This window comes from Haemaphysalis longicornis, unplaced genomic scaffold (genome assembly GCF_048455015.1).
Source record: "Haemaphysalis longicornis isolate Haplotype H1 unplaced genomic scaffold, Haemaphysalis longicornis Haplotype H1 scaffold_1, whole genome shotgun sequence".
Classification (NCBI taxonomy): domain Eukaryota; kingdom Metazoa; phylum Arthropoda; class Arachnida; order Ixodida; family Ixodidae; genus Haemaphysalis; species Haemaphysalis longicornis.
Window position 1 is genome coordinate 304,224,690 of NW_027526203.1, and position 26,350 is coordinate 304,251,039.

A 26,350-nucleotide genomic window follows, 5' to 3' on the forward strand; every position below is an offset into this window, starting at 1 on the left:
CTTGGCCGATCCGCAAAACAACCACACGTTTCGTTTGAGCATCACATCTTGGTAGGCGTGTAGAACGGACGTTGATTGGCTGTTGCTTTGTAGAGGGTCGCTTGAGTCTGCCGAAGTTTCCAGTGGAGCAGTTCTCTCTCTCGCCTCGAGCTCAATTCGCAAGTACCACAAAAGTTGCTCCAGTTGGTGGCACGCCGTCACGTTTGCATCACCAGAAGACGATGCCGTAGCCGTTGATTTGGCTTGGAGGCGGACGTGTCGGTGAAACGCCACAACGATCTCTTCCGGCAAAACCTCGAGCAGGATGTCGTATATCATCGCTGAGAAGCTGCTCGTTGGGACGTCCAACACGTTCAGGCAGCGGAGTTTCAGCTGAACGGAGTCATATAGACTGCGCAGCTCTCTCGTATCAGATGCAGATGTCACGTGCTGAAGCCCGCGGAGCATTCTCAAATGCCGCTGTACGATCCGGCACTTGTCCCCGAACCTGTCCTGGAGCTGCTGGATTGCACTCTCATAGCACGCCTCCGTTGTTGGCAGTCCGGCGATGGCAGCTGCTGCGTCACCTTCCAGGTAGTTTCGGAGGTAGTGAAACTTCTCGGTGGTGGTTAAAGCCTGGTTGGTGTGGACTGCGCCATTGAATTGCTCCCAAAACGACGTCCACTGACACACGTCCCCATAAAAAGGCTTGATGGTAAGCGTTGGGAGACGAGGTCCAGAGATCTGAGATGGAACCGTCGTTGGGGCCTGTGGCATGCTAACCGCAGCCGAGGGGGCAGGTTGCGCCGTGTCGCTGACGCCGAGCTCCTCGAGCCGGTACGTAAGCCGAGTCAGAGCTTCGAGCGTCTTGTTGTAATGGGCCGCCGATTCGTACTCCCTTTCCAGCTCCTCGACAGGAACCGCGTCCTCGACCTGGGCGTCGATCTTGCTAAGCTCCTCACGGCTAGCCATGAGCTTGTCCAACACCTTCCGGAGCGCGAGCCGGTCGGGGCAGCCGCTCTCGATGAGTGCTGTCGCCTCTGTCGAAATTTTCGCCGCTTGGGCTCGCCTTGCAGCGCGTTTCGCCTTCAGCCGGTCCATCGTTCAGCGAAAAAGTCCGGCTTACTCGCTTGGTAGGCAGCCCGGTCCGCGCGTTGTCTCCCTGGGTGCGGTTCCGAGAAGGACGAAGCTTGCTTGGGCGACCGTTTCTAGAAGAAACTCGTCGTCGCCGTCGCTCGCTGTCCACGTCGGTGGGAGCCGCTCGTTTTCCCTTGGGATTCGGCACCAAATGTTGCGGATCGGACACCTCGTTGCGGGTGCGCCGCCAGGAAACGAAGCCGTGGGACCCCTGAACGAATGACCCTTTTAATGGCGATGACTTGGTTACAATGATAATGATGCTCGTGCCCTCGAGCCAGGAGTCACATCTTCTTCCTCTTCTTCGCAATTCCCAACAGGGGGATTAGTGAGTAGACGTTTGAGAGCCGGAGGGGGGGGGGGAGGATGCGTCCCTTAATGTAATTCAGAATTGCCTGTTGGGAGTCACATAGGATATGAAAAGGGGTAGGGACCTGGGTGAGAGCAAGGGCTATGCGGTGCGTATAGTGGCAGAGCTTACGGGGGAGTGGGTGGGGCCGTCACCACCGCGGAGCAAACGCTTTGCTCGCAGGGTAGTTTGGTGCGTCTACTTAGTGCGTGTGGTTTTGAATGGGGGTAGTGTGTCGCATGATACTGAGCACAGGGTAAGCGGTGGTGGAGGTGGCGAGAAAGAGTGTTAGGTGAGGTGCACCCCGACGCAGCCCGACACACACCTGGCGCGCGACGCGCGAATCATCCGTATCCCGACCCTTCGGTGACAACGCGGTTAAAATGACCTCAGTTGCACTTATTCCAGGGCCGAATTTGTAGGGAAAAAGTATCCTGGGTGTACGATAGAGAGACAAGGACTGATCCAGCAGGGGCGGCATAAGCCGTCTTTCGACGAAATTTGCAGCGAAACAAGGAGATACGCGGCCGATTTTTGCGCCACGCCTTTTTAGCCAATCACAGAAAGGGCGTGACCTACAGGTCATATTGTTGTTGAATATCAAAGTCAGGCCTACGTTTTCATGTCTGCTGCCTTTCGCCGAGTTTTTTATGGCAAGCCAAGAAATATGCTCTTTCAGGAGAAAGAAACAAGGCAAACTTTAAAACTGGCGCTAGTCAATGTCATGAAACGTCAAAGTGATGAAAGCACGCAAAGCCGATTTGTCAGCCTGAAGCACGTGAGCAAAACTGAAAGCCAATCAGACAAGGCTTCCGGCGAATTCACAGTCAACGGTGTATTCATGAAGCCTAGAATAGGGCACCTATTCTCAACTTCGTGAATTCTCCGTGAATTCGTCATGTTTTTTGCGTAGGCAAAACGTAAGCAATCAGTGACGTGGGCACATAGAGGTCTGGCGACGTGCAGTGTAATTTGATGCTAAGCATACAAATATCACTACCAAACTACTAGATACTCCGGAAGAAAGATGTAGAAACACTAGCTGCATATTCTAAAAATTAAGACGGCCGCTGCGGCCGGCAAAGTCAGCACTGCTCTTAAGGTTAAAATTGGCGTCAACACCACCAGTCGATAAAGTAACGTAGATTCCAAAGCGAGCGAAAGTTGTGTGTTAATCTGACCAATATCAGACAACATCTTTTTTCGTATGTATTCATTCATTTCAATCCCATTTGGGAGCATAGCTCAGCTCTCTCCTTCAATGGTCGCCTCCAAGCTGTTTGTTAAGTTATCACCTTTAAGATTGTCACCGCCTCTATGCTATCGCATGCTACCACATCATGACATTATAGCGTGACCATAGACGGCAACGGCCGTGGCCATCGGTTGTATGACGCTGTGACGACAGCGGCAGCGTACTGATGCCGCCGATTCACTCATTCTTCAAGCTCGAACTCGGTAAAATGAAAGCGAGCCAAAGTTTACGGCGAACTCACGAATTCACGGAGAATTCGCGGAGCCAAGCATAGGGTCCTTTGTGTTCCGATTGCGGCCGAAATAGCCCCCGTGGACGATGCGCGCGGGAGCGGTTGAAGGACGTGCGCCGTCCACGTGACCCGATAGCATCCCGCGGCCTTGGGAGCTTGCTTCTCCAGCCGACGCGAAGACGTTGTTGCAAGTTCGCGGCTTGGAATATGATCATAAGGCATATAGCGAAGCGGGTCGTCTAAGAGTACACTTAACCAAAAGACCGCTTTGTCCCGTTATCGCCTAGTTATCCCCTCAGCTGCGTTTTTGTTTCGCATTACTGCACCTGATTGTCGCCTGATTATTCATTTTTAAATTTTATTTAGGTGGTCGTGACCTAATCGGGTCGCGTACGTCGCTGTATTGTGCATGCGCAGGGTGCATGGGTGAACCTAGGAGGGTCCTATTCACTGGAAGGGTACCCGTGCTTATCCACAGAACCATGCAGATGAAGAAAACAAATATTTATTTAATTCAATTCCGGTCGTTGATAATTTTATAGGGGTATTTTCCCATCACAAATTGGTACAACCGTCGCACAACCATCAAAAAATGCTTAAAACATCAAGTCGAGCATTTATTCATTTGTTTTTATTTCGAATACCTCGATGAACCGATATTGAGAGATCATTATATATATACAAAGCCAACTAAGGAACCGATCAACTTCAGTGGGGTGGTGTCGACGGTCGCAGTGGAGGCTTAAATACACGTTTTACGGCATGCTGAACTGCTGTCGACCAAGCATGGCAGTAGGCTCTAGTTGCCTGCTCTTCAATTGGTATAATCTGCCTTCCTCGAGAGTCTCGGCAGCCATTACCATCGCCTCAAAAAGTCACCTTTTTATACCATAAATTTTGATTTTTCTCTTTAACCTCCCTTTCTTCAGAAAAGAATTAATTTGAACGCGCAAAATGTTCGTTTCGAAAAGCCGGGGCAGCTATGAACGTTTACATTCGGAAAGAGGATAGCCATATGCCAGGACAAAAGGACGTGGCTCGTCCCTTTAAAAAAGAAGGGTACTTTCTGCGCCCTTCAAGAGCTTCGCAATTTAGCGTTTCTTTTGAAGATTCAGCAGACTGAACTCGATTTCAGGCTGACAATATTTTTGCTATTTCAAAGCTGTCATCAACACGCTTACTCGATACAGCGTCATTAGCGGAAGCTTGGAAATTTGGCCCATCTCATCTTTGCGACTCCGCGACCGGGTCATTTTTTCGCCGCCAAGGCAGCGCACTACTCCCGTTGTGAGCGGCGCTTTGCACCGGTCTGGCGGGCCCCTGCGAGGAAGCGTGTTCCAACGGGGGGCTTTTCGGTGGGTCGAAACCGGGCCCGAGGTGCGCGGAGAGCAAGCTCGGGCTGCCATCTGTCGAGCGTTTGCTCGTACAGGCCGCTAGCTCCGCCGGCAGTCGGAGATCTGCGGCCGAGAGCAGCCTGCACGGCCTACCGTTCTGGTGCTCCTTCGGCGGACTACGCGAACGCTCGGGACGTCACGCTCTCATGGAATCCGCTCCGGCTTTCGTCGGATGGTCCTGGAACGCCGCCGTCACAGCGCTGATTCTCACGGTTACGGTCGCCCTTGCCAACGCCGCTGCGGCCGTACCCGGTGAGTTTTGCAGATCGGCAACTCGCGTCAACGTGGACAGAGACGTCGTCTGATTGCATCGTCTTTGTTTCCGGTGTGCAAAACTTTCAGTAGACTTCTTATAAAAAGTATAAAGAGTCTACTGAAAGCGAAAAGTTTGTCGCGTTCACTTTAGGACGCCTAACTTCCGTTCTCGCACAATATGGTAATGGGACAGCTCTGGGGAACTGTAATTCGTTTATCTGGATGCTAGTTGCAGAAGTTGCTAGCTGGTATCCCACGACGCGAGGCAGTATCGGCGCGCGCAACTGTTGAACTGTGCGCACAATTGGTAGTGGAGATAGTATTATGAAGCTGTGTTTTTTTTTCGTGAGCTGCATACGCGCAGCTGGTGTAAAACGCAATAATGCGTCCCGGCTGCACTTCTGAACACCCTGCATAATTAATACGATGGGCGGGCTTTTAGGACAGTCTTCATTTTTCTATCAGGTCAAGTGAAATACGACTGTCAGTGCTTGTAATTAAAAACAAACGCGGTATTGTGGATAGAAGTTGCGCAGCTAATTTTATACTATGCGGTCAAACAAAAGTGACACTTTGATAAGAATGTAATGTGCTTGCACGCGAAGAGCTCCTTCTTCAGTATATTGACAGCGCCAGTCTCTTAGTAAAGAGCAGTGATCGGTTCTAGTCAGAGAAGCACATGAAATTCAAGCTGTGCTTTTACGGCAAAAAAGGTTTGTAGATATGTGCATTTATATATTCACGTACTATTTCCTCATTTTCTTCGGGGAGGCAGAAAAATTTAAAGCACTGTCCCCGAAAAAAAACTATAACTCTAAAAGTGGAACTTTTTTCCTGTCTTCGGAGTCGTTTTATTATATGTTACTTTTGTACACTCAGTAAGCATACGCACATAGCTTATGGTCCCTTGAGGCTGATAATAACTAGAGGTATCGATACCAACTGTTTGCAGATATCGCGCTTGTGGCTACTGCTTCCGTTTTCGCCTTGCACACATAGGAAAGACAAAGAAAGACACATGCATTGTGCTATAGCTCCCTATGTAAGTTGCTCCCAGGAAAAGCAAATTTGTAGCCTGTGCGGGACAACAAACCTTGTTAAAATCGCAGGTAAGCGCTGCAGCGGAACAAACAATTTCCTTGAACAAGTCACATATAAAGTTTATTAAGATATGATGGACGGATTCGTTCTCAGATGTATTCAAACCACTGCAAATAAAGTCATTTGTATACTTCCTTACAACCTTTATCGCTTCTGGGGAAGAAGTTTTAACTAGAGCGGACTGGGCCAGCATGCAAATGTTGGGAGTTTTCTTGTAATCAATAGTGTTGAATTATACCCCACGTTCATGCATAAACCGGGAAACAAAACTCACTTGCTCGCAATGCCCCTTTAAGCTGCCGAACTGAACACACCTTTATATTTTTCGCTGATTTGTTTATAGTGATATCGTTGGGTCGCGTACAGGACCAAGGATAGCTTTCTCCTTTTTTAATGCTATTCAAATTCTTCGTGATTTCGTTCCTCAGCAAAATTGTGCGCGTTATAACTACAGTCGACTCTCGGTAATTCGATATCAAGTAATTGGAATTGTCTGTTAAGGAGAAATGATGTGCTGGTCCCGGCAATTTTGCATGCAGTCCAATGGCAGAAATTGCATGATAATTCGAAGATACAACCCATTCTATCGGTTAATTGAAAGTGATTTTGAAGTTATTTTGAACCATTGTTTCTCTAAAAATTAAACATTTCCAAGCGCAACAACAGCGCCGCGTTCTGTACTTACATCGGCGCCATCGCAACTGAGGTCGCGCACAGCTGATAAAATGGCAGGCCAGTTGAGACTCCCTCACCATACTCATCTGTCTTTATCGAGGTCCTCAAACTTCTTTGTTGCGCAAAGCGCCGTGTGAGCAGTTTGTGTGGTGGTCACTTCAGGCTTCGATTTTAGGGATACATCTCAACTACCATTACAACCGAGGGGACTCGACTTGATGGCGAAAGCCGAAATTCATACAGAAATCAAGAAGGAAACCGTGTTTTGGACAAGTATCAATGCTGTTCTTACGCTTTTTGTTTAATTTGAAGTCAGTTTATTCGAAGTTTTTTCGGCCCGCGTGGACTTCGTATCAATGGGAGTCGGCTGCATTTCTTTACGTAGAGTCTAGTGGCTATGAGCAGGCTACAAGGGCAACAAAATCTTCAAAACAGTTCACAAAACTAAAATTATGGGCTTCCTCTGGCTGAATCTCAGAGGTATTGGTCTGGGGACGACCGTAAGCATGGTCCACTGAGTGGACATTACCAGAAAGGGTGTAATATCGTCATATAAAAGGGTTTAATATTATCATATAACAACATTTCTTTTTCTCTTCGCCGGAGCAAAAACGAAAATACAAACACTGATATCTAAACTGCTGCATCCCGAGGTACAGAACAAAGCACTTCATCGCTGAAAACCTTCAGTCATTGAGTTATATATATATATTTATATATATATATATATATATATATATATATATATATATATATATATATATATATATATATATATATATATATATATATATATGTATGTATAAGGGTTGGCAGTCAAGAAAACCTCGGAAAGCAAAGGGGAGGTTGTGGGGGGTCAGAAGAACAGATGAAGAATTTTTTGAGTCAGAAAGAAAGTGGTGAAAAAATACCCGCCGGGTGGGATCCGAACCCATGACCTCCAGAATACCGGTCTGGTGCGATAACCACTACGCTACCGGCGGGGCTTTTTCCCCACCACTTTCTCGGGTATGTATGTTAAAGTATTTTGTGTTTACAGTATTTTCACCGAGCCCCTCATTTCCAATTTTCTGATTCGATATATATAAATATATATATATATATATATATATATATATATATATATATATGTTTCAAGAAGAATAAATGGCGACCCACCATTTCCCCTTCGCATACCTCGGCGCTCTTGACTGCTGGCCCTTACCCCTCCCTCCCTCTCTCTCGTTCTCTGCATGCCTGGCTCAAGGACATCCAGCACCCAATAACTGTCTCAGCGACATCATTTTTCTGAAACAGCGACAGCGGTGGAAAACTTAAAAAAGCGGCGTGTGTTTTTTGTGATAATTCGTGTACGCACTCTTGAATAGACGAGAAATCTTTTTAAAGCGAGGGACAACAAACAGCTGTTTAGGCGTGGAGACCTGGCATCGAATCAGTGCTTTTGAACTGTCACACGGGAAGCGGACAAAATGCGGCAGCGGCGCGAATGTTAAAATAGAGTGCACCTGGATTTTGTACCTCAAAATTAAAAACAACATAAAATCAGTCACGTCGGGCAACAAAAAGTGCACACTCGTTTATTCATTTCTGTAAATTTGGGGCCAATGAACATTTGTGGGCCTGCATCACCACAACGCATTTTATTAACCGATCACTGCGATAAAAGCAGTGCATTGAGCAAATGATGAAGCGTAACATGATTTATTCGAGAATTGCGGTCTGCGCTGTGGCATTACTTACTGAAAGTAGATCGCATTGCAGAAAGCAATGCTTCGGCCCACGTCACAATTTCGAATGAAATCGCAAGCCGGGAGTCATTATTTGCCCAATTGGCGCATTATTTGTCCCTTGGCACAACGAAAGCCGCCAGATATTTTGTGAGCATGCGCTGTGAAAAAGAAAATCTTGCTGATATCTGGGAGAGAGAAAGCTCTTTGTTAGAGAATACCAGAGAGGTCTGCTGGCACGTTATCGCCTACTGTGGGGATTTGGAGTAGGGTATAAAAGCGTAAACGCAAGTAGGACAAAAAAAGAAAAGAAAAAAAGAACAAGTATCAACATGAGACAGACGGGGTTCAAAATTTTGGCGAATATACTAACAAAGAATGTTCCAACAACCAAATTTAGGGGGGAAAGCAGAACAAACCTCGTCCCCTGCCACTGAAAATTATACACGCATATAGGGTTCTGGTTGGTTGTGGGATTTATCGCGCCGAACCTACACCTGGGCTATGCGGCGGGTCGTAGTGGAGGGCTCTGCAAGAATTTTGACCACCTGGGTATCTTGAGCGTGCGTCGAATCTCCACACGCTGGACAGTCGGGGTGCACTTATGCGTAAAGAAGAATTTCGATCCGCGATGAGCTCGCTGCCAACTTGGCGGATGTCCGCCATAAATTTTAGTTACATGGAAGCAACTTCAAGACAATTAGTCGCGGCAAAATAAAAATAAAATACCAATTGGAAGGATTATAAAACAAAACCGAAACAAACCTTCCATTCGCTTTGCTGTTGTACTAGTTAAGCACTTCCGAGAGTGGAGAGACAGAACAATCATTAATGAGTCTGGTGATGTCAGCCGAGCAAAGCCGCCTGCCTTGCTACGCCAGATGAATGCGGTAACAGTAATAATTGTAATGATGAAGGGGAGCACACATGATTTTAACTATTTACAAAGTCTGATCAAGGCTTGTGGCTTGTAGATAGGTCAATAAAGCTTTTGTAGCAAGACCGGCACGTTTGGAAGAATTCCAGGGACCTACTCCCTGGTGTCGTACATACAGATCTACACGCAGTCAGTAACACATGATGCGATGCTGTGCAGTGCACTGAGACATGATGAGAATGTCCTCTTGAATGCGGTGTTATGATAAACCTCGTAGCGGATGCCGCCCGATAAACCGAACTCATCCACGGCCCCTTACTGTCCCAGGATATTTGCTCGTTTACCACGAATCTCGGCTAAATATGTCGCACTGAAGGTTCTGTATGTATAAAGATGACTTGGGGGTCAAAACTATCCCAGAACCCTCCACTACGGCGCGCCTCATTTCCAAAGTGTAGCTTCGGTTCGTCAAAGTCAAGAAATTAAATTTGAAATTTCCGTGGCAAAGAGTTGCGTGAATGTCACCCACGTCATGCCATGCCGTACAGAGGGAACCAAGGCGGGAGGGCCATCCCGGAGTTGGTTTCACGCTGAAAACTCAGTAGAGTTTGGTTCGCAATAAACGCAACACGCGGATTAGAGACACTCCCGTAGGGGATTGGTTGCAGGGATACCCATGCCTCTCACAGGAGAAACGTGCTGACCATTTGATGCTAATCAGATTCGAGAGCATTAGTGCATGTTTCCAAGTTAAGCAATCGAGGACACAATGTCCAAAGCATCTCCGTCCCCACCCTTTACAGCCACACACACCGGGTTTCAGATGAACTTAACACACTCGGCCCTTACAAGTCTTTACGAGAACCATCAATAATGGTTAGGCGTTATTGTGACGATATCGCTGCAGCAACTAAAACATCATAAACATACTTCCTGGACCTTTCAAGTGCAACATAATTATTCGTAAAATGCTCTTCCTACGAAACAAACGCAGGAAGAAATAACCGTACCTTAAACCGTGTGGTTTAATTTTCACCTGCAACGATGACCGAAAATTGTAATTCACAATTCTCCCGACACACTTGACCTCCCTGTGACTCTGCAGAGGTTTAAGCAGAAGGAAAATAGCACTACGTATCCGCAAATCTATGTGATAAATCTTTCGTCGCGTGTCTATTACTGCAGCAGCTGTTGCACCAGACGTTGCATTGGCGTTAGCCATGCCACAAGTTGGGGTCATAATAGCGCATTCAAATGCGACAGCAAATTACGAAAATTACACGGAGTTTCGTAATACGCCTGCTGTAAGTATAAGCGGCCGCGGCGGCCGCTTTTCTGATGGAGGCGAAAAGCAAAAACGCCCGTGTGTGCGAGATTTCGGCGCACGATAAAGATCCCCAGGTGGTCAAAATTAATCCGGAGCCCTCCACTACGGCGCGCCTCATCGCCTGCGTTGCGTCGGCGCGTTAAACCCCACAATCAATCAATGTAAGTATAAGCAGAACAAGTCGTGGCCGCAGCCTTGCGCCAACGCTTCAACAAGTGCACTTGCCCTCATCACGTAAAGACAACTAACTGCACTTGCAGAAATGTCGAACATACCAATGACTGCATGAAGTTCTATTTGCTCTAACCTAATTTTTGGGCCATAATTGTCGCAATTTATTCGGTTTTGATTACACTACAAGGGCTATAGTGCAAGGACAAACCACTGAAATCTCATTGGAGCTGTATTGCCCAGGGTATTTATAAAATGGTGGGCTCATGGTGAACCCGTTTCAGGGTATTTAGTTATGCTGGGGGCTAACAAACGGGGGATGGGGGGATTTGGATAGTGTCCTCATCACACCCGTGACGTTTTGTTTTCCCTCATCCGGAGGGCCTTGGTAGAAAAAGGCGAAGCTTCACTGCAAACGCAGTTCGCCCACGGAGCTATGTTTGACTGCTGTTTATCCAGTTGTTGCGATACCTACTACACAAAGTTCGTGTCTGAATATGTGCAGAAACTTACTACATTTAATCTGCGTCATCTAAACTAAGCGTCGGTTTTAAATTAACGCTCGTACAGTAACCCTTTTTGAACCCGCCTGGTTATGTGGTAAACAGCGGCTGCAGCGACTAACAATGCACTCTGTTTATATTGACCCACAAAATCCCGTACTAATAATACGTTCCATTACGCGAAAACGCAGCGTCCAGCGTCTGCGTGACCGAAAGATGCTCCGAAAAATGGCCGACAATGCGGACAGATTAAAAGCAAAAAACGGAGAATCTTGTGCGTTTGGGATTCGAATCCGTGTCCTACAAAATGCGAGTTCAACACGCATCCCCTGCACAAACGTCGAGCTTTGTGTTTGGTAACAAAGGTGTACCGAGTGAATCCGTTGTGGCATTATACTTAGAAACGTGTGTTAGAGACATGTATTGAGGTCTACAGGAGTAATTTGACCATTCTATACAGACAGGCAGCAAAACACGTTTACGCTAATAGCGAATATGTTTCTTCAAGTTTGTGCCGTGTCTACTATGATGGACTCTCAAGCGCCTACCTCAACGAGAGTTGTGAGACATAGTTGCCTACGAAAGTACGCCTCAGAACAACAAGCAAGGGAACACAGAAATGCCGCCCGGCGAGCCAAGAGGCAGGGGCTCACTGAAGCTACAACCACAACCAGCGAACACCACCGCAACCGTTCCGGCACGGAGATTAAACGCCAGACATAGATTCCCTTAGAAACGACGAGTTTGTGGCAGCAGGGGATCACCTAACCCCGACCGACCTGCACCTACACGATCGCACAGCATGACAAAAAAGTAGGGCATTCGCAATTAAACACATAAGCAGTATGAATGGTCCCCCTGAGTTTTTCCAATATCTTGATGAATTAGACCAAAAAAATTCACTTCCTAGTATTCCTTCGCGAGTTTGCAGAGCTTGCAGACCATCCTCGCTGGAAAAGCTCAACGCGTTAGGTCTCAAGGAACTTGCGTCGAATAGTGGACTAGTAGCCTTTCTGCGCAATTGCTTTCGCCCTGCTGGCGCGGAGTTCGACATGATCGATTTCCTGTCCAGTGGTTGCTCGGAACGTGGACGATTTCTCAGTGGCTGTTCTCGAAGCGCCAAGATGTTCCCGTTCTGCATCGCTCGCCTCAGGACTTGGTTCTGGGTATTGAGTGTTTCCACATCATTGGGCTGCGAATGCCGTCAAGAAAAAATGTGGCATAACACCCGTGTTTTTAGAGTGAAGCATTGCACCAGTGACACGTGCTGGTGCAAACCGTCACTTACTGCATATGTAGACATCGGCTTGTGTAACACTCCCCTTGTTATTTTCGAAAAATATAGAGATTAGAACTGTTGAACAGAAGACAGGTGAAAATAAGCTAGTGAGGTCCGGTGTGCAACGGGTCAGTCTTTATATCCCATGTGTGGTTAATCACGAAACACCTTTAAAGGCAGTAAAAATGCTTGGAAGATTAAAACGGCTGTTTTATACCTCAGCAGCCGCAGCAATATCAAGATTTTATTCTGCGTCGAATAGCGCGTAGTGTTTTATTGTGTCTTCCACTACAATTTGTGTTTTGTCAATTACCTTTCAGTGCCAAACTCGGCGCTCAATTCAAAGCCGTTCCCGGCGCAATTCACTGCAAGAAAACGTGCTGCCAACAGCGCATGAACACGGGCAGGTCAATTTAGTTACCTGAGTAGTGAAGAAGTGGTGTCACATTGTGCTGGCGATTGCATGTGAACGACAGTACTGTGCAAAGAGAGTACGTAGTTCATGCATTAATTTCAGCGCGGTGCAGGTGCAAAAATATAAGCGGCCCACTGCCGTAATAATGATAGATGACCTCCCGGGGTACTGATGAACGGAACAAGGCTCACGGATAAGGATTATAAAAATTTAAAATTGGGATAGAATTGTGTCCTGGTTTCATTTAGAGTCGCAAGAAATTCTCTGAGAAGAGGATAGCTTAGCAATGCTTACCCAGCGGGACGAAGCTTTTAGACTTTATCGCAGCTTGTATGAACGGTGCCTAATTTATCTGTACAAGGAATATCAAGAAATTCTTGAACGCGCTTGGAAAGTGTACGGGTTCGAGAACCTTTATTGTGAGGGAGCTAAGTTCGCCTTTGTTCGAGCAAAGGTCATTACCAGCTTCCCTATTGCAGGGCAGTCCTACAGGGCATGCACCAAGCCAATCGAGGGACTTACTCAGGAGCGATTGCAGAGACGCATGCTCTACAATTTTGCAGGACGCCGTGTTGACAGAATTCAGGACATTAAAGGGATTACAAATACAAATTAAGGCGGTTCATCCGAGTCAAACGTTACGGCTCTATGATCAACAAATAAATTCAAACAATGACATTTTTTTTCCTGTCTTTCCCACGATTTTCGCAGTCCTACTTATCCCAGCCACACACTAGCGCCCTCCGCACAACTAATTGCACACTTTCTGAAAAGATTCTTTTTTTTTCCGGGAAATACTCTCATCAAAGTTCTTCGTTCTCGTCCCATTTGTATATGACGTCATAGAAGCAATATCATCGCCATTTCGCCAGCTTTTATCGGGTTGAAATTGTAAACACCCATTCTGGAGTGAGTTTAAAGAAAATTGCTGCCAAAGAAAGCAGAAACTAAAACAAACATGTATGTGCTGCGACGAGAATATCGCACACTGCAAGTCTATATGAGGATAGCAGAGATTTCAGTTCTTTTTCTACGTACGAAGGAATGAGAGAGGGCGGTATATCTACCCCACGGCAGGATTATTTTACAGCGGGTGATGAAGCAGGCTGCTTCAGAATGGTGCATCCCACCCTCTTACATCTTTTATTAAATTTGTTCAGAGCACTATTCCTCCGTGATGCTGGTGGACGATGACATGCGATTCCGTTACGGTAAAAACTCGTTACAGCAAAACAACATTCAGCCCAACGTTTTTAGAATTGTTCTAAAAACGTTGATTCAGCCTATATATTAAGACTATAATCGGCGAGCGAAACGCCTTCCACCGCCAACACCGGTTTCCAAGGCCATAATTTTTCTTTGCAAACATGCAAACATATAGGAATGTGATTAGCGCTGTTCATAAGAACTCACTGTGTGTAACAGTAAAGAACGTAGCAAGAGTGACCCACAACACTCATAAAGTTACTTGTAGGGTAGCTTCATCACAACCTACCTCCTGGACGAGTTGCTCCATGGAAAGGACCAAATTTGATGCACTTCGAGGCGCATGATGCCACTGTACTAAAAAGTGTTTTCCATGTAGCGATATTACTGAGTTCAAGCAGGAATTTTTGCATTGCGTAGTGTATGTGTAGAACACAATTTTGAATCAAATTGAACGCAGGGCTTCGTTATTTGTCGGATTTCCTCGCTTGTAGGCAGCCTTTCAGTTGCATTCTGGCAAAAGCAGCGACGTAAATTTTCTCACGAAATATTAATTGCACCTGATTTATGCGAAAACGTCTGAGGAAACTAATCACACGATAAATATTCCGATTAGGAAAGTATTAATGTGCACTTCAACGACGGAGGCGTTTTGTTTGCGCCTCACGCTCTCCAAGGGCTTTGTCCTCTTGCCGCTTAAGATGCTTTGCTTGGCGATCCGTTTCAGCATTGCACTTTCCAATAGCTTCGATCTATCTCTTACGCGTTGCGCCGCTGCTCGCTCCTGCAGTCATGTCGTGGAAAAGTCGGGGAAGAACGGGATTTCGCTGCTTTTATGTTCGCTCGCCCGGTTGAATTCCTCGAACCCCTTACTTCATCTGCAGTGCTCTAGCGCGGACGGCCACCCTCCGCTATTGCCCACTTAAAGTGCGTGCTTCTGAATGAACGCCAACTCGTGGCTTTTTTGCTCCATGTCCCATTTCATGTTTTCGAATTAAAGTTTCCTGCATGAACCAACGCACGTGACCAAGTCACAAACACTGTGTAGCGTAATTCCTCCTTCCCGACTTACCCGCGCTATAAGAACCAACAGCCAAGAATAAATAGCTTTGAAGGCAGCACACCTATCAATTTTGCACGCGCAGACATACAGCTAACATTCTTTGATGAGAGTAAGAGTGATTCCAGCTATTAAACGACATACAACCACCGTTTGCGATCTACCCCATTATTAATACAGGATAAATGGTATATCAATGAATGACTCCGCACAAAATTTTAGGACCTTTATACTGAAGATATGGCCATTGGTGAGTAGCCGAACTAAAATAAATTGGGCTGAGTTCTCTTTTAGTTCAATTTTAAATTTCTCTTAAGCAAACTCTTTCTAATATGCACATCAAATGGGAGCAGAAGTGACGGCAGGTTGTTTCAGATGTCACGAACGTTTCAATGTTAGGGTTGAAGAATATGCTACTAATATGTTGGTTCCGGGCGCTGTGAATAGACTTGCATTCTTCGGCTGTTCACCCAGTTTTTGGTCTTTGAGTGCATATATCTAACCGTTCTCACACTGTAGGTCATGGCTGCAACATTAAAAGCCGAGAAGGGATGAAAGGGCTGAGTGAAGAGGAGGGGATGGTAGGTGACACGAATTCAGTTCGTCCCCACAAACCTGCCGCAAGACCAGAAAAGTACTAATCGTATCACGTGCCCGTCATCACAGATGTGTTCCGCAAATTTTACTGTGTTGAATTACCCGTGAACCTAAATCAAACAGCCGGGGTCTGCACACTTAAGATGTCTAATCTGGGGTGATAGTTTGGAGAAATCTTTCAATAACTGGACCAAGCAAAGTAGCAGTTGATTTTTAACATTATGTCAGCAACCATGTCCATTACGTTGCTGCCATCAATTTTCTACTCTCAGATAACCAATGAAAGAGGAGAGAGAGCATAGAGGGATTATATCCAGGCTATACCTCACAGTTTGCTCTTCGGTATGTGCGCATGGCAAATCGAACAAAAAGTGGAAGCAGGAAGAGGAAAGGATGGTAAGAAAAGCAGCATGGAAAAAGCTGTGGGAAGCATCGCTTCCTGGACACTAAAGCCTAACGAGTGCCACTACATAGTTGTGTAGAAGTCCATCCTCCAGGGGATTCGTCTCTGCCCTTTCATCGCCTCGTGCCGTGTTGATGGAAAAGCCGAATGTTCCGGGATCTGCTTTTCAGAGAAGGGCTGACGAAAGTCTACCTTGGTTACTCTTAAAGACAGTGCAGTCCTTGCGAGGAAAGATGGTACGGGGAAGTGCACCCGCAGAAAGTTGTCGTCTTTTTTCATGCTCTGCCTTGCACATCTGGCCGCCCCACTTCGAACTTCGCTGATCGAAAGCGGTGTTCACTCGCGAATGCCACCGCTACCAGTAACGACAAAAAAAATCAGTGTCTGGTCTTGTGAAATCGAATGGAAGGCGCTGGGCAAATCAAATTGATGCCGTTTTAGGGACTCGAGACTGACATATCCTCAGCGCAGAAAAAAGGGAAGAAAATCTCTGCGAACACTCGCACTTTCTACATGGAGAGCCTTCTGAGATTCAAGCAACCTAACGCAAGATGTACGTCTTTAAAGCGGAAAACGCGGAGGAAACTAACTTTATAAAACATTGTTCCGTCTTTGGTGCTTATATTTAAATACGTGCAATATTTCGCAACACCAGGCGCGTTTTCGATTGCACACCACCCGCATTAGGCGTATTTGTTGCAGTTAAACGGATAAAAACACTGCAGAGACACTTTCGCCAATTGCGTACTGGAATGTAAAAGAAATATAGTCACGCAGGTGGAAGGCTTTGCGTCGCGACGGCCCATGGAAACGCGGTCGCCTCACACATCCATCTCACGAAGCCCACTACCAGCGCAGATGACATCCGCTTGGGCCATACAGGAAACAGTGTGATGGGGCACTCCCCCCTGTGCACTTGTGACCATTCACGTAACATCTTTTTTCTTCTCTCTTCTTGGTTCCTTATCCCCGTTCTGGGCTCGTGCCGCACGCAGGATGAGCAATTTCAAAGAGCAGCTTTCTGAAACGTAGCCGATGATGTCTCCTGTCTTAATAAAGGGCACATATGGCTCGCACGGTCAGCCGTGGTAGAAGTGCCACCGTGTGAACTGGATCGGAAAGCCCGGCACGTTAAACCAACACGCACTGTACATATATTTGATAACATAAAAAGATTGGTCCAAGTTTAACACTTCTATTCTAGTTATGACGAGGGAGAGCAAAGTCTATGCAGAGAATGTTTCGTGAAAGTCTGACTTTGCTTGAGATATCGCAGCCGGCCGTCAAGCTATATGTACAGAACGATTTTATTTATCCTTTCACTTGCGCTGAAGGGCCGCACAGACTGCACAGCCGGCGTGCCATCGATGGGAAGACTGAGAAGAATTAGGCGCCAGGAAAGCAGCCTGCAAAGCAGCGCTTTCGTGTGTGTACATCGGGTGTTCTCTATTCTTCCGTCCTGTAAAACACCGTCAGCCCAGTCCACATTTCAGGCGCAAACCCTCACCTAGCCCCGTTGTTCGCTTGCACTGAACCGCACGCACAGTCGCCCCAGCCGCCGCTGGGTGATAAAACAAACACGCAGCAGACATTCAACTTCGCCTAGTTACTTGGTGCTGCAGCAGCGAAAGTCCTTGCAAACGAAGCGATAAGAAACGCGCAGCTTGCGCAGAAAGGAAGCCGCAGCTTGAGGGCTGGCGGATTAAGGTCATTGCGACGAGATGAATGACCTTGAAAGATGTAGCGTAGTAGTTCTTCTTCCCTAAGACAGAAGAAAGTAAAATTATCCCCCAAATGGTAATGGCGCCTCCGTGTTTTCAGCTTCGAAACAAGTACGCTCCTACCGCTACGTTTCAACATTTAACCTCTCAACCCAATAACCTGTCCAGATAGCGGCGATACGCTCACACCCCCTTGGATTCACCAATAATTGAGAAATGACCACCAGAAGCGGTGGAGCGTCTGACCACGAGCCGTTATCAACACGAGTAAACTCAATGAGTTTAAGAACTTGTATATGCAAGTTTATTCAGTTTGTGCTCAGTATGTTGTCTGATTTCCCGTCATTGTCTTGCATAATCAAGCTGTGTTAAAACTGATTTCGTTCTTCAAGGCCAACCTTACTTATTTGGCATACGCCGGCAGTTGTCTTGTGCCGGCTCTTCACCCAGCATGTGGCACCTTTCTGCCCGGGCCGGCTTTAAAATGTGGATACAGCTAACGTTGTTTTAACGTTTAAAAAAATAAAATCCAGCCCGTCTATTGACGACGATCGTACAAATTCGAAGCTTTCTTGCGGCCGAAGATCAAATGGCAAAAGACAAAACCTCTGCTATTAAAGACAAAGCTTCAACAATTCAAAGTGCAAACCGCCTGAAACCGCCTGAGGGTCAAAGTTCAAGCGTCAACGATCAAAGTACAAACTGCCTCCGAGCAAAGTTCGAACTCAGACGACAGGAAACAACAGATTTTTGCGCTTATTTTCATGCTGACATGAGTTGCGCGCACGCTGGCGCCCTAAAAAAGCCCTCTCGAAAAAGCTGATCCCCGCCACCCATCGTCGACTGTGTCGGAAGGGCGCAATCGAATAGACGTCGGCTGCATGACGCCAGGGACACAGTTACGATTCCGACCACGGGAAGCGTTTTTATTTCTTGTGTCGTCGGCGTCATTATCATCATCCTCATCATGTACCCTCCCATTGTGTAGAGTTGGTTTTCCTGCAGTGCGTTCAGCTTACGACACCATCCTTAGTGAGATCAAGAAAGCGTCGCTGTAAAAGTGTTGCGTTGAGCGGCTTCAACTGGAGTGGTAGTTTGGAAGACATTCAGCCTTCAAATATTTTTAACCGTGGTTCTGAACCAATGTTCAGGTTTAAATTTATATGTTGTACTCTTGTTGTATTCAATAATTGAGAACAACAACAGAGCTCTGGTATATTTTTTTTATTGTAAAATGCTGAAAACGTCCAAAGAAAGCACTTTCTCTAATGAAATGATATCTGAGTTAAATTATGGCTGAGCTCGCTCTGTGTATCCGGGTAGAATGCGTGCCCGCCCTAAATAATGCGTTCGCTGTTGATTAGCTAAGCCAGAGGTTGGAGAGGGCGCACTACAGAACCTTCATTCAAGAAATGCTCAGTTCAGTGGCCTGGAAGGGCTCCAATCGAACGACTCACGCAGTACTTGATGGATGGCTGCGCGCCAACTTGCCCGTAATGTAACTACGCGGTTTCTTTCAGCGTCATGGTCGGGGCTAAGACCCGAAGCATCGGGCGGGAGCTGAGCACGACTCAGTTAGTGGGGTTGAAAATCACACGGGTGTCTTAATTCCTTTTTGTTCGCATGCGATTGTGGATTCAAGTGTTGATTGATTGATTGATTGATTGATTGATTGATTGATTGATTGATTGATTGATTGATTGATTGATTGATTGATTGATTGATTGATTGATTGATTGATTGGTTTAACGCGCCGATGCTACACAGGGGATGAGGCACGCCGTACTGGAGGGCTCCGGATTAATTTTGACCACCTGGGGATCTTTAACGTGCGCCGCAATGTCGAATGCATGGGCGTTTTCGCTTTTTGCCTCCATCATAAAAGCGGCCGCCGTGGTCCGGTATCTAACCCGCGTCCTTGGGCTATACAGCACAACGCCATAGCCACTGAGCCACCACGGCGGGTCGGCTTCGGAGTGTTATCTCAGAACTTCAATATAATGGCATATCCTTGGTGCACAAGAGTTCTTATTGTTGGTAAGCTACCGCGTTCTCGAACTCCTATATGGCAGAAGCAATTATGGTTACCTTGCTCGTTAAGGTTAATTACGCAAACGGAGTTTCTTATTATCGGCTTGATCCCGCAAATCAACAAAATGCCGGTGGCCGTGGCATTTGTGTGTGGGCTGTGCACCGTTTTTGGTCCTTGGAGAATATGTATCAACATGCTTAGATAGGATGGAATTGACGCGCACAGGCGGCGACGAAAGAAAGCGCACCAAGCCAGCAGTGCGCGAAAACTGTCGTCGCAACATCTTCCGGCCCAGCGCCTACTGTGGAGATAGCTGAGTCAGCGTGCACTTTCTTCTCAAATCAGTCACTGCAAGTCAATGTTCTCGATTTGGACGGCAGAGCCTCGTTTGGCTGGGATATTCAAGGAACTCGCCTACGCCTTATAATGCGCGCCGATGGGGCGGCGCGATGATATCAGTGGCCACAACTTGCGACGTGTGCTGTAGCCGTGAAGGTGAGCAGCTTTGAAATTATGTGTGCGTAAGAACCCTGGTTATCATTTTGCTGGCTTCACAGTATATAGACGTTGGAGCACGTCGAAGATAAAGTTTTATGCATGACTGAACGGTCGCTGTCGGTATGGGACGAAATATCAAACACTACTGCGCTTCTTCTATTCATTGCAGGTTGTTTTTCTTTGAATATATCCGGTACGCCTACATTACCATAACGGTTCAACTTCTTAACTTCGGTAATTGCGAATTTTCTGCAAACAAAGTACGTTACACGGTTGGTGGATTGGCATACATTTTTATTCCTTGCGTTTTAGTGAGTCAACTCTAGTAGACTTAGCTTGCCCTCCCTGCTCTGCGGCAGCGCGCGATTCGAGTCGTTCTGAACGCGAATCAAAGATAACGCATGTACGACAATTTCACCTGAGATGTGTGTCCGAAATGCCGTTTTTCTGCATCATCGGCCGAAATTAACAAACGACGGTCAGAGTTAGCGGCGAGGCCGTAGAAGCGGCAATCTCGCTACACTAATAAACACAAAAATGGCCGTTGTTTCTGACTTCCATGCCGCAGTGGCGGTACTCTTGATATCTTAACTCGTGACGCTAACTCAGCCCTTAAAACACGTTTAATGCTGATGATTATACACAGCGTAATGCAGGACTGTTAGAATAAACCCCCAGTTTTAAAGCGTACGCTTCTTTTGACAAAACTCGTATAACTGTATTACTCGAACGAAATGAGGACTTCATATTTGTGTATCACAGCGTCGAAGCGTGGTTCCCGGTTACTGCTAACTGTCACAATGTCAAGGGAGTGTGGTAACGCATAACGACAGTTGCAGCTGCGCGTTGGACAAGGGTAGCATTAACATTTAAAGGGATCCGCCGCGGTGGCTCAGTGGCTAAAGCGTTGCGCTGCTGAGAACGAAGGTCGCGGGTCCGATACCCAGCCGCGAAGGCTGCTTTTATGATGGAGGCCAAAAGCAAAAACGCCCGTGTGTACGAGATTTCGGCGCACGTTAAAGATCCCCAGGGGGTCAAAATTAATCCGGAGACTTCCACTACGGCGCGCCTCATCGCCTGAGTTGCGTATGCGCGTTAAACCACAAGCCATAAACATTTAAAGGGACTCTGCACTACTTTCGATAAACGCTTTCACTTTTTCCTTCGAATCTGAAAGCACTGCAAAAGCTATAGTTATCCCCAGCACGGAGCAGCACTGCGTGATTTGGTCGTCGCAGCATATACGCGTTTTGCTTCTGCTTTGCTTTTGTGAATTTCTTTTCACGTTATCGAATTCATTCATTGCTGCAATTGAAAGAAAGCTAACCAGAAGCCGCTACACCGCTCTAATGACGTAATTCCAGTAGCCTGAGAACGCCAAGTCGGGGAAAGAGAAAAAAAAATTTAGCAAGTTTATAAGTCATCTGATGGGCATGCAACAGTAATTTCTGGCTGAGGTAATTTGTGACCCTCTAATCTAAATACTGGAGGTGTTAGTTGACCACGTTCTGCGAGCATTTAGGATTTTTAAAAAAGTTTAAAAAATTGTTGCAGAGTCTCTTAAAAACAGTGGCTTAATTATGCACGACAGACAATGTCTCACCCCTAAATATGCGGCTGGCGTTCGGGTATACGCAAGATAATATTTTCGAAATATATTTTCTGGAGTTGAGATTTACTTGTGAGAGGACAGCGCCGCCGATTTAACCTTACATGGTAGTGCAAAAATTTCAGCCACCCTGGTGGCGCCACTGCGACACCCTCCTCATATCAGACTGACAAATTATCTGAGATCATCTGGCCGATGGCACGCTTAGCCCCCGGGAACAAAAGTGAAGAAAAGTGGAAAAAATTCCGCGCATCAGCTTGCTTTCCTCTACACATACAGTCGAAAGACGAGTGTCCTGCCGACCCTGCCACAACCTTAAAGGGAGAAATCACTCTCTGTAACTAACAAGCTTACACCATAGCACAAAAAAACAACAAAAAAAGAGAGAGAGAGAGAATGCATTTAATGGTAAAAGCGAGGTTAGCCGAGCCATATCGCTTAGCATGCTACGCCATATGAGGGAACGAAAACATGAGAGTCTGTGAACTGAAATAAATAAATAAATAAATAAATAAATAAAAAGAAATAACTAGTGGCGGCCGGCTTCAATGCCACGACTCTGGCCGCAACAGGAGGTACGCGGCGCTCTTCCCACTGCGCTACAAAACCGACAGGAGCAAGTGCTACGAACGCGCCTTATGTCCTTGACTCATTCAAACTACGTCAAAAAGGTCAAACCCTGCCGTAACCGGCATTTAGTAAGTGAAACGATCCTGGCCAATCCCCCAAGTGGGTATGCGCCACAAACTGCGCAGGAGGCCGCCTGGTTCTTGGGTGGTGGTGGTTGTGGTTTGCGACGGGAAAATGAAAGGAAATTCACTGGGGATATTTTGAGCTCCGCAGGCAGCTCCCCTGCATACAACCCAGTGCAGGGGAAGGGAAGTAGAGGGGGAGTGATAGGATAGAGTAGAAAGAGAGGGAGAGAAAGGTATAAAGAGAGCTGTCAGTCCTAGAACGCTGTCAGTCCGGGCACACCAATCAATCACTGCACTCCGGGCTACAGCCGCTGCGTGAGGCCGGTCGTCTCCAGGAAGTGAAGCAGATAAGTGAACACTTCCCGTGCCGCAGGTCCCTTCGGGAACAGAAGGTCCTCCATGTCGGCGCTGGGAAGGCCTCGACGCTGGAGCGCTCGGTGGAGCTTTGCTCTCGGCCCCGCGTGGTGGGGGCAGAAGCAGAGTAGGTGCTCGAGCGTCTCCAGTTCGGAACAGTCCGCACATGTAGGGGAGTCATTGCGGCCGTGTCGGTGCAGACGCTCCGCCACATTGCAGCAGTTCAGCCGCATGCGGAGAAGCAGGCAGCGGGCGTCCCTGCTGATGCGTGCGGGAAACGGTCTGGGCGCCAGGCCGCTCACGACCCGAGGGTCGGGGTGCATCGTCTGCACCATGCGGGCCAGGGCAGTTCGGGCCTCGTCGAACAAGGTGACGTCTTCGGAGACTGGGGTGCCCTCCTGGTGGGCCTCCCTGGCGCGGGCGTCGGCGTCTTCGTTGCCCCGGATGCCACTGTGGCCCGGCAGCCAGTGGAGCCGCAGGTCGCAGCCTCGGGAGGCCACAGTGCGCAGCTTGATTGCAAGGGAGCGCTCCGGGTAGCCGCTGCTGTTGGTGGGTTGATCGGCCGCGTGCAGCCGCAGCAGGGCAGTCCTGGAGTCCATGAGAATGACCGCCCCGGGGTGGTCATGGGGCCCCCTTTCGAGGAGGATGTCGGCGGCCAGGTGCAGCGCTGCCAGCTCCGCCCGTGTGGAGGAAGTGGGGAAGGGCAGGCGGCAGCTCCGGCTGGCTCCCAGCTCAGGCACCACGCACGCAGCCGCCCCCTCGCACGTGCTGTGCTTGACGGAGCCGTCCGTGAAGAGATGCAGGTAGCTGCTCAGCTCGTCCTGCAGCAGGACGGCCGCCTCTTGGCGGATGGCCTGGAGTGGTGTGGTCCGCTTGTTGTGGACCCCACGGAGGGTCGTGGTGATCTGCAGGGCCTCCCCGGTGTCTGGTTGCGGCGGCTCCAGATAGGGTCGGTTTGGAACCTCGATGCCCTCCTCGAAGCAGCGCTCCCATATGCGAGTTGGGCCGGCTACGTAACCTCTGCAGGAGCGGAGCCCCGTCACGTACGGCCAGCAGACGCTGGATGTGCCTCAGCCCCGTCTGCAAGGCCCGCATCTCGATGGGCCAGGTGCCCGCCTCGGTGTAAGTTCCCGCAACCGGCGACGTGGAGGGGAGGCCCAGGCAGAGGCGGATGGCGCGGCGTTGGTCGATCTCCAGCTCCTGCCAGCGTCGTGGTCCCAGGTAGGCGAGTGGAAGCGCGTACAGCACAGCTGCGGAGGCCATGCCGTGGAACACGCGCTGCGCCACTTGGTGTGAGCAGCCATTGCCTCGTGACAGAAGCTGCCGCACCCCTTGGAGCATCTGTGCGCTGCGTGCCCGGAGGGCCTTGACAGCGGGCAGCCATGTGAGCCGGCAGCCAATGAGCAGTCCCAAGTACTTCACGGTCAGCCTCCAGGGAAGAGGTCGCCCGTTGAGTGTGATGGGTGGTGTTGCCTGTCGAGCCCTCCATCCTCCCGGGTGCAGCATAAGGGCCTGCGTTTTGGCCTCCGAGAGCTGCAGGCCACGGCTCTCGAGGAAGACTGCAACTGCGCCCAGAGGCTCCTGGAGGCACGCCTTGACTATGTGGCAGTCTTTGGTGGGGCCATGGGTCCAGAGTGCCACGTCGTCAGCATACACCGCCACCTCTACTGGGTGTCGCAAGCCTGGAGGGATGCAGTCGGGGAGAGGAGCCAGCACCAAGTTGAAAAGAAACGGGCTCAGCACGCTTCCCTGGGGCACCCCGGAGCGGATGTCTCGAGGACTGCTGGTCGCCCGGCCTACCTTCACCCGCAGGGTCCGGTCACACAGGAACGCCCGGATGTAGCCTCCTAGGCGCCCCACAACGCCCATGCCGTCCAGGGCCTCCAGGATGGCCCCGTGGGCAACCGTGTCGAATGCCGACCGCATGTCCAGCAGGAGCAGGAAGGCCACCTCCTTGTCATGGCGGGCCTGTTCCAGCATGGAGATGACGTCCCCCAGGGAGTCAGCCGTGCACCAATGCCGCCTGAAGCCGCTTTGCTGCTCCCGGAAGACGCCGCTGTGGTCGGCAATCCACTCGAGACGGGCCAGGGCTGCACTCTCCATGACCTTCCCAGCAGCCGACGTCAGGGACACGGGACGGTAGGACTCTGGCTCCGTCGGGGGCTTGCCGACCTTGAGAATTGGCGAGATGAGCCCCACGAGCCAGGGTGGAGGGAGGACACCAGTCCGCCAGACCCGATTGAACAGTCGCAGAAGCGGCTCTAACTGAGTCACGTCCAGGTTCCGCAGCATCTGGTACGTAACCCCGTTCCGACCAGGAGTGCTCCGCCGCTTGGGGCATCGATTCAGGGCGGCCTGCAGCTCACGGAGCGTGATGTCCGTGAAGCAGAGGGACACCACTTTCTGGTCGTGTGGGGCGGCTGGCTCCGCGTCGGGTGAGGCCGCAGGAAGTGGAGGCGGGGTTTGAGCGGCCTTGGCAAACTGGTCGGCGAACAGCTCCGCCAGGGCCCCTTCTGTGATGCCCAGGGATATGGCGACCGCATGCAGGGGACGCCGGCTGGTGGTGGTAGGCCCCAGCAGAGCCTTAAAGATACGCCAGGCTCTGCCCGGGTCCTTACGAGAGTCCATGGATGAACACAGCGACTCCCAGCCCTGCCTGCGACGCTGCCGTGCCCGTCGGCGGCATTGGGCGTCCGCCCGCCGGTAGCTTCCTCTGCCTTCCTCTGTAGCTGGTTGCGGCGGGCCCGAAGTCGTAGCAGCTGCATGTCCGGGAGTGGCGTGCAGAGAGGTACGTCTCCCCGTACCGTTGCCTTGTCGGCGCTCCGCACGACTGCTGCGAGGAAGTCGACTTCAGGATCCTCGGTGCATTTGGTCATTTCCTTGCGGAAGTCGACCCAGCTAGTGACTGCGTAAGCCCTTGTGTCGGCTCGCTTGCGGTGGTTCCCTGGGGTGACCAGTATGTGGTAGTGGTCAGAACCCCACGTGCTGGCGGCGGTTTCCCAGGAATAGGCGCACCGCTGCGTCACCAGGGTTAGGTCGATGCATGACTGCTGGACCGTCCCACTGCGACGACAAGGGCGGACGAAAGTAGGGCTGCCGGTGTTGGCCACGTGCAGTCCACAGGTGGTGATGGCGTCTAACAGCTCTCGTCCCCTTCGGGTGGCTCGATGACTCCCCCAGGCAGGGTGATGTGCATTGAAGTCGCCGCACAGTACAGCGTCCGAGCCCAGGTTTGCGCGCAGCCGGCACAGCGCCACGGCGTCCCATGGTTTCTGCGGCCGGATGTAGACGCTGGCCACGGTAGTGTCCGTTGTCCCCATGCGTACTGTCACGGCGGCACACTCCATTGGGCCGTCAGCAACTGGGGCCAGGTCAAAAGGAGCACTGTTGGGGGTGGCGCGCACATACACCGCTGCCCACGACTTTCCCGGTGGGTGGCTGGCGTCGCGGCACGGTGTGCTGCTGCAAGACCTCAGGCGGCAGCTCGTGGCGCTGAGAT

The 26,350-nt window shown here is 49.2% G+C and overlaps 1 protein-coding gene across 1 annotated transcript in view; it reads left to right on the top strand.

Annotated features, from left to right (window-relative positions):
* Positions 1-4,353: 4,353 nt before the first annotated feature.
* The window catches only part of LOC144149659 (protein turtle homolog A-like), a 721,048-nt gene continuing 699,051 nt past the window's right edge, over positions 4,354-26,350 (top strand). Inside the window, exon 1 of the mRNA XM_077681324.1 lies at positions 4,354-4,598. Coding sequence (XP_077537450.1) covers positions 4,493-4,598 — 106 coding nt within the window. The 5' untranslated portion in view covers positions 4,354-4,492. The remainder of the gene's footprint in view (positions 4,599-26,350) is intronic.